The sequence below is a fragment of the Anarrhichthys ocellatus genome, unplaced genomic scaffold, assembly GCF_004355925.1.
Source record: "Anarrhichthys ocellatus isolate YVR2014 unplaced genomic scaffold, GSC_Weel_1.0 scaffold28, whole genome shotgun sequence".
Lineage (NCBI taxonomy): Eukaryota > Metazoa > Chordata > Actinopteri > Perciformes > Anarhichadidae > Anarrhichthys > Anarrhichthys ocellatus.
In genome coordinates, this window is record NW_022280058.1 from 3,092,789 (window position 1) to 3,101,288 (window position 8,500).

The 8,500-nt window shown below is 39.7% G+C and overlaps 3 protein-coding genes across 3 annotated transcripts in view; 1 reads left to right on the forward strand and 2 right to left on the reverse strand.

The window, feature by feature from the left end:
- lap3 (leucine aminopeptidase 3) overlaps positions 1-2,534 on the reverse strand; it is a 6,256-nt gene extending 3,722 nt beyond the window's left edge. Inside the window, exons 1-5 of the mRNA XM_031863401.1 lie at positions 2,347-2,534; positions 1,134-1,249; positions 609-663; positions 419-524; positions 128-287 (exon numbers count right to left, since the gene is read on the reverse strand). Coding sequence (XP_031719261.1) covers positions 128-287; positions 419-524; positions 609-663; positions 1,134-1,249; positions 2,347-2,445 — 536 coding nt within the window. The 5' untranslated portion in view covers positions 2,446-2,534. The remainder of the gene's footprint in view (positions 1-127; positions 288-418; positions 525-608; positions 664-1,133; positions 1,250-2,346) is intronic.
- A 1,169-nt stretch (positions 2,535-3,703) lies between these two features.
- On the reverse strand, positions 3,704-5,651 carry clrn2 (clarin 2). The gene is made up of 3 exons (XM_031862954.1): positions 5,399-5,651; positions 4,210-4,389; positions 3,704-4,105 (listed from the first exon to the last, which is right to left on the reverse strand). Exons 1-3 carry the CDS (start codon positions 5,649-5,651, stop codon positions 3,837-3,839), a joined length of 702 nt encoding a protein of 233 aa, XP_031718814.1. The 3' UTR covers positions 3,704-3,836.
- A 1,363-nt stretch (positions 5,652-7,014) lies between these two features.
- The window catches only part of tapt1b (transmembrane anterior posterior transformation 1b), a 9,910-nt gene continuing 8,424 nt past the window's right edge, over positions 7,015-8,500 (forward strand). Inside the window, exon 1 of the mRNA XM_031863372.1 lies at positions 7,015-7,198. Within this exon, the coding sequence (XP_031719232.1) occupies positions 7,015-7,198 (184 nt within the window). The remainder of the gene's footprint in view (positions 7,199-8,500) is intronic.

Below are 8,500 nucleotides of genomic sequence, written 5' to 3' on the forward strand. Positions count from 1 at the left end.
CACACACACACACACACACACACACACACACACACACACACACACACGTTAGCATGACGCTGCGTACATCTGTAATAACGTGTAATAAATGCCCCGGCTTTGTGCTACAGATCATTTGTTAGTCTACCTTCCATGTAGCTGTGTGGTTACTTTGGTCTTCTTCTTGGACTTGAGTTGGTCATAATGGAACAAACCCAGAGCGGCGCCTTCTGCTGCTGATTGGGCATCACCGCAGCCGTCCACCTCCACATGGTTCACCTCCAGGTCCTGAAGCAGCCGGCAGCCAACTGAGCATGCACAGACAAATACGCAGATATCAGCCAGGTAGTAACTCCAGTAAGATAAGAAAAGATGCCATTACATTGCACGAAATGGAAATATTTGCCCGTACGAAGACGAGCAGAGACATGTGTCTTACCTGACACTGCCTGTCTGATGTTCTCTTTGCTGGTGTCCCAGTTTTCTGATCCACACACACCTGCACTGGTCTTACCCAGCCCGACTACTGCGACACACGGGAAGTCCTGGAGAAGACACAGGGAAGATTTAATTACTCCGACGTTGTCAAGAGACCGGGTTTGTCTTATTCGAATGTCACTTCTTGTTACCTTGTCGATTCCATAAAATATTCTGCTTTTGCCTTTCTTGAGAGCCGGTCCAGAGCTGGAGAGAGCAAAACAAAACCAGATTATTAACTAACTATGCAACAGATTAGACAGAGACACGTGTTAACGTGGTATCCAGGAATGCATCAGTATGGTTTTTGTCTGTCTTGTTTATTTATATTCATATATTTCTACCATTTGACTTGCCTGTTATGTGTGTTTTTGGAAGGTTTCACTAACAGGGTTGCAAAACAAAATGCAGTTTGTAGTCCAATTTTGCTGTTTGCGCCTTATGTTTAGTCTGAATGTTGCATCATTCATTGTTTTGTTCTGACCAGGTAAACAGTATACAGCACTGTATACAGATGGATGGCAGTAAATCAACAACTCTCTAAAAGAGTTTCATTAAAAACTGATAATAACTTTATTGAAAAGAGGATTCATTGCAGCACCATTGTATAAGACTGTTATTGTTATCCTTCCCATAACAAGACTTGTACTGACAGCTCACAGATATCATAGACTTACATTTTCAGAAGTTCAGAAAGTTTCCCAGAAAGATTTTGGTCAAAACCTGCAGCAGATTCAGTGAGATGAAGGCCGCCCTCCTCTCCCTCCTTCTCAAACACTCCCAGCACCAGACCCTGTAGACACACACGAACAAAAGGAAAAGGAACCCACAAACCGATCAATCTATAATTCTGTCAGTTAACATATCAATAGCTCTCGTCCTAATAAGAAAAATAAACTACTGTGCTTGCTTGTTGTTTGTGTTATTATGGCGAATCAATCGACATGAGCACTGCACCTATTTTATGTATTGGTTATCAGGCTGTTGTTAGCTCAAAGTTCTTGTCAGTTTCACCACAAACCTCACAGATTACACTGACTAGTTGTATTACTGTTCTGCAATGAGCGATCATATTTGACACCTTCACAATTCGGATTAAATGCATTTTTTTGCCATGGATGCAACTCTTCACATCAAGTACATTTTTTGATCTCAAGGAAGCATGCAGCTGTAGTACCTTGAGTCAGAACAAACCTGCTGCTTTTAGCTACTATGCAAATCTCAAACTTTAGCCACTTTAAAACCTAAATTTTAAACTCTGTTGTTCTCATGCACCTTTGATTGATTGGCTTCTATGCTGCATTTTTATTTCCTTTGTTACATTAGGGGGAACTTACTGCACTGTAATTGTGTTTCTGGTCCAGCCACTTGTTTTTGTTTAGTTTACCTTAAAATCACATTGCTCTTTATTTCAAACTTCATTAATTTGTCTCTGGTTGTATTGCTTATTGTGTTTAAACGACATGCTAATGCTTTTATTTGACTATTTAAATGTAAAGCACTTTGAATTAATTCTGTGTTTGAAATGTGCTGTGAAATGCATATTTGAAGCTAATTAAAGAGTGAGCGGGTGATGACTGGAAGTAACTTGTACATCAACACAGTTGTTGACACTCTCAAACACACCCACACACTGATGCTCTTATAAATAAATACACACACACACACGCGCACGCACGCACACACACACACGCACGCACACACACGCACGCACGCACGCGCACGCACGCGCACACACACACACACACACACACACACGAATAAATTCTCTTAAAGTGTTAAAACCTCTGAGATCCAGTGTGAAGTGCTGATGAATCCTGTGAGAGTCACTGATGTAACAAACTATCTGTCAGCTAATGGTTGACAGGCTAATGGCTAACAGCTACTTACTTTTCTCTCGTTCAGGTGAGTCTGTGACGCAGAAAATGACCTACAGTATTTTGTCCGCACCGTCGTCTGCACGGTTCTCCTTAAAAGAAGCATTGTCATCTGTTGTACATGTAGAAACCCCCGAAACAAACTATTAACTCAGAGATGTAGAGGTCGCATACATGTGCAAAGAGTCGATCGACCTGACACCGTCGCGTTTTTCATACGTCACCAAAAAGCGACTAAGGCGGTCATTTGTCGCCACATGGCGGCAGCAGTGAAAAGCTACAGGAGGCTTTGAATCAGCTGCAGCCTAAAAACTAAAGAGACAGTTAACCACTAATGGAAAGTAACTAAGTACATTTACTCAAGTACTATTCTTAATACGTAATTCCATTTTCTTGTCTGACAAATTTACAATCAGATAAATAATACAACATATAATCAATAAATAAATGATAATGTATTTTTATAGATTAATATAAAACGTATATCCTCTGGAATAAATTAATTTCCTAGCAGTAATTCAAATAATCTCCACTTTTATAAGCATATGTGTGCATGTATTCTGTCTAATTCAGATTCAAAATGTCACATCATTTCAATCTTATACTTAAAATGAATTTGCACACTGTTTAGCTAGACAATTATTTCTTCCAAGAGACAAAGGTGTCAGTTGATGTTTCTCTTTCACTGACATCATACAGTAGATTCACTGACATCATAAAGTATATTTATATTATAAGGAAATCCTCACTGGGTCAGGAAACTGATATTTGCAAGTTTAGATATTACTGTCGAGAGCAAATAAAAGAGAAAAGACAAAGCTTCAGGTCATTAGGAGATAATAACAACAATAAAACGCAAACACGTACTTCAACTATAATTATTTAATTGATGTATTGTGTAAATATTAGTGTGTTAATGTCCAGGAAATTATAACCAATCTATTAAATGTAATACAAGTTCTTTAAATGATGGCCAGAGTGACTTTTTTCTTTATAACAGCTGACTTCTCCAGATGTGAGGGACTTTTTATGACCAAGATAAAGTAAATAAAAGGGAATACAATTAATTGATAATTAGAAATCTCAATCTGTTTATGGAAGATGGTATACTCTACATACATAAGCCCACAACTCCCTGTGAAATAAATGGTTCACGCAAAAGCTGTACACTTTCTATCAGGGATCAAGAATAATATAAAAAAAAACTTAAAATCTCAAACAAAGACTGGAGACTTTAAGTGAACCATAAAGTGACTGAAAAACAGATCAGTTAATGACATTCTATACATATAATGAAAACTAATAAAACTGAAAAAATAATGATGTATTTACATTTTGCATCTATAGACAGAATATATCCATCACAGGATGTCCAGAATGCAAAGGGTACGTTTGGGATGCAGGACTCTTGGCACTGGCACAGTGCTGGTTTCACTCTGCTGTCAGTCATTGTGGTTTCCTCCAGTCAACCACCGGTGATGTAAATGCTCCTTGGTTGGTCCTTCAGTAGAGCAGGTCCAAAGCAGAGACGATGGGTTCTTCAGGTTTCTTGATCTCTGGTTTGGGCAGTTTGATCCGACTCATGGCAACCACTCCACAGACGGCAAAGTGAGTCGCAATGCTGCCCACACCCAGCCAGAAGGACCAGTCCAGGCTGTCGTCCAGAACAACCAGCACGAAGAGGTTCTCCCGATGATTGGCTACCCGCTCGGTCAGACTGTGGTGCCTCACGGCTGCCAGGAAACACAGCATGCCCAGGGCACCGAAAAGAGCTGGAAGAAAAATAGAGAGGTGAAGTTCAGAAGCACCAGGAAGTGAAGTCAGCAAGGAAATAAAGGGAGATTCTGAGGGAAAGAGTAAAAGTTGCCTCACACACCAGCAATGAAGTTCCACAGGTAGAGGCCTTTGGGCCCTTTGATGCTCTGGTAGGGAACTTTGCGTGCGTTGTATATGCAGAAAGACAGACTGACTAACGAGAAACCCACAGCCACCAGCAAGAACAGGATCACCATCATGTGAAGGCCGCCATTCAACGCCCGCACAAGCTTTGGGAAAACTAGGCCGAGAAGAAGCACAGATGAAAAAAACAATGCAGAATGAAGCAAAATGTGGATGCAGCTTTGGAGCTTATGTGAAGATGTAAAGATGTTATATCATTTTATATGTTTATTATGATATTTAATAAACTAACTATCTAGCAAAACTATCTCTGGATGTTTGCAGCAGTAATGTGCTTTGTGATGTTTGTTTCTTATCCTTTGAATTAAAAAAGAGAGCTTTAAATATTGTTTATATGGAGTTTATTTTAAGCAAAAATGACCAACATTTATTTAAAAGACGCCTTTTAAAATAAATGTAATAATAATTAATTATATTAAAAGATGTAATGAACTTACGATAACTCAATTCTAATTTAAGAACAAGTGGGTATTGGTGAGATAAGCCCTAAATATACAGTTCTCCCTATAGCTTTACGGCTGGAAAAAAAGCATGTTATTCTACTGTCTGATAGTATAATATTCTATAAGTTATATGTTTACATTTAATTAAATACTCAATCCAAGACTGTGCTTTTTATTGTTGCGCTATTTCATCAAATAGACATATTCAACATGTCTTGTGCATCAATTTGTACACATTTACCCCAAATGTAGCCTGATATATCTGGTGTGTTTGAAAGCTTTGTGATCTCCAGGACTTGTTTGCTCTTAAAATCGGTTGCAAGTTTGCTTTGTTGGTTATTAAATGTAATAATATCATGTTGTGCCATCTGCATATATTAGATGTTATATGTGTCATTTTCACTGTTAAACAAACTCATGTGACCTCAGGAAGAATAGTCTTTCTGATAGGTAATGAGAATCTAAAGAAACAATCCACTTTGAATAATAAATGTACATTTTTGACTGCATTATTTCGCAATTCAATGGTATTTCATAATATTTGATCTTTATTTTTTTATATTTCTAGAAATAATTGTCTTTATTCAATAATATTTTAATACACTTTGTGTGTAGTCTATCTAGTATTATGATAAATTAAGAGAGAGCAGTATTTGATCTTACTGTATATTTTGGAGCGCCTGTTGCCGAGCCCACACTTCTTGGTCTTTCCTCCCTGGAACAAGCCGTAGTAAATGTCCCCGATGAACTGCTCCAGCTCCGGGTTGGACGCGTTCACTATCTCCGCCCCGGTTTTACACAGGATCCGTCCGGTGACCCACCGCTCCGTGGACAAGGCCACGACCAGGAGCACCACCGAGCCGACACAGAACACCGAGGCCACCGAGAAGGTTATCCGTTTCCACAGCGAAGGCATCTCACGAGCCCATGGTGCCCCGAGGAAGGTAACACGACGCGGGGCAGCGATCGCGCAGCGCACTCACCGATCACCATGAGTTTATTCTATAGTTTGTAAGAAAAAAAAGGTGAAATTAATCATAATCGGTAGTTATTTCTCTGAGTAAAATGTCGCGTGTATTTGTTATGTGAGTCCACAGAGGAGGAGAAACCGAATCTATGGTGGTCAAAGAGATCCGTTACCGGGAGAAACTCTATCCCTGCCCAGTGCGCCTGAGTCCCTCCCTCTACACTCTCCTCTTTATTCAGTGGACGAATTAACCTTTGCTGTCTGGAAATGTATCACGATTGGTGTTAATAAGATCATGCAAGCGTAGTTAATGGCGTCAGAATGACTGATGGGGTGCTCTGTAACACCCTAAAGGTCGGGTCAGAGTATGAAACACAGAGGGGTCAATGATTTCAGACTCGGGTTGATAGTACTAGCATCTCTCATTCTTGCATAATCCACTTATTCATTAAGGGTTATCTGCAATTCGTGGTGTAAAGTAATGAAGTAGGCTTCATTTACTCCAGCACTATATCGAGCAGTGTCTCACCAGTCTGTGGGGCAGGAGCGAAAAACAATTAATAGGTTTTCTAACTATAGGGCAGTGACTGCATTACATTTTCTCCATTGAAAGGGCATGCAGCCCTTATTCATCATACTCATCATATTATTCACGAAGGATATTTTTGTACTTTCATTTTGTTATTGTTGTGTTATCGTTTATAATGGAATCCTTTTAAATTGTTCTGCTATATTGTATATTTTACTTTATCATGTTAATGTTATGTTATATTGTATATTTTTATACTTTATCTTGTTATTGTAATGTTATAATTTATAATGGAGTCCCTTTATATTGATATTTGTGTGTTATATTGTATATGTTGGTAGTTTATCTTGTTAATGTAATGTTATTATTTATAATAGAGTGCTTTTGTATTGATATTGTCCTTTTTGTAAATGCTTTGGTGTAATTTATTATGACGCTGCAGTGAGTATATCTCATTGGCTCTCTGTTGGCAGAGCTCCTCCGCCACATACAAATTCTACTTTTAAAAAACACAAAATTGATCCCACTACATATGTCGTTGCTCTGTATGAATATTGTAAATCAATGCATTTGATAGTTCTGTCTCTCTGTACCGATTTCTACCAATATCTACGCTTTCAAATTACCCGCCAAGTACTTCAAGTAACTGTCTGAAGTTGCGTTGACGCGACTGTCTTCTTTTTACGGCTCTGGTTGTACCACCGTGTAGTAGACGTAATGACGTCAGAGCGTGTGACGCAGATGTCAGTCGCTCAGTTCATCAGATGAGACCGTTTGGCGAAGATGGCGGACTCGCTGTCCTCAGGTCTGGGAGAGGAGCAGGAGAAGGAGAAGGAGAAGAAGGACGGGGAGAGAGGCGGGAAGGCTGCCCAAACAGAGAAGAACGAGGAGAAAGACGGAGTCACAGAGACGTTGGGTTTTAACGATAAAAATGGCGGCAGTAAGGGCAAGAAACGCAACCTGTCAGGTGAGAGCTAGCCTCGATGTTACAGCCCACAGTTTGACAGCGCTAGCTAGCTGCTATTCATTTATTCAACGTTGCTGGCACACCAGTGTTTGGTTTGATAACATTACTGCACTCTATACGTGGTTATCTGCTGCGCGAGTACGCGGTTACAATATCAATCAGTCAACAGTTAACGTTCCTGAGTCTCTGCAGCTTTGGGCGCTGCTCCGAGTTTGCACTTTGAGTAACGTTTAAGTTACGTTATGTGGCTAATTTATTGTTTTTGTCATGCAAATAATTACACTGCTGCATGTAAACACGCACGAGTCAAATAGGCCAGTTTTGCTTTCCCGTCAAAGAAAGACGTGCTGTCTCTGTGTCTCTGCACAGGCGCATTCAGAAGTGCTGCTGAAGAGGTAACGTTAAATAGTACGGACAGAAATATGTGGACACCTATCTTCACATTGTGTTCTTTTGGCCCGGGGCTGCTGGTCATGGTTGACTAGGCTTCTTGGTTCTCACTAAAGCACTTCAGTGATTTAGTCTGGCACTTCCATAAAGGTTTAATTGATTCAAAGACATGTCATAATACAGGCTCAAAAGTTTAGAATTGAGACCCAACATGATATAATAACCAGAGGGGAGAAAGCTCCTTTAGTGCCATTAAAAACATTATACAACTGTTTTCACAGGCTCAGTAGTACTCCCAGACCAATACATTTTGACTATGATATTTAAGATTGATGCTGTGCCCCTAAATATGCTGCAGGACACAATCATATTTTAGACAATGGTCTTCTTCCAACAATGGACAAAGGCAGTGAAGCCCATAACGAAAAGTTTTTCGCACTTTGGTGTAGAAGAACTTGAGCCTCATTCAACAATTTGGGGATGAATTTCAACCTCAACTGTGAGCCGGTACTTATCGCCCAACATCAGCCTGGATCAAAAATTCCTTGGAAAACTTCACCAGTTCAGTGAAGGCTGTTACAGCAGCAGGTTTATAGTTTTGAATGAGATGTTCAGCAACAACATATAGGTGTAATGTTTGTTCTTCCACATATGTCTGCTCATATAGTGAAGATATTTCTTATCAATGCAAATTTATATGGTTTATTATTAGCGAAGGACTCTCCTTTTGTTTGCAGTGAGAATACAGGCACCTGCTGTTAACCTGTGAATGAAGTCATCAAAGTGTTCTGGGATTGTAGTAATGTTTTATCACAAAGGTGTGAGACATCATTGGCATGTGAACTTCCCTTAGAAGGTAGTGCAAGTGTGTGTGTGTGTGTGTGTGTGTGTGTGTGTGTGTGTGTGTGTGTG

Excerpts from the sequence above, each read along its gene's own strand:
- clrn2 (XM_031862954.1), bottom strand. The coding sequence starts at position 5,651 with ATGCCTTCGCTGTGGAAACGGATAACCTTCTCGGTGGCCTCGGTGTTC. Across the intron at positions 4,390-5,398 it reads CAGGCGCTCCAAAATATACA|TTTTCCCAAAGCTTGTGCGG; the intron begins GTAAGATCAAAT and ends TTCTCGGCCTAG. Across the intron at positions 4,106-4,209 it reads CCTGTGGAACTTCATTGCTG|CTCTTTTCGGTGCCCTGGGC; the intron begins GTGTGTGAGGCA and ends TTTTTCTTCCAG.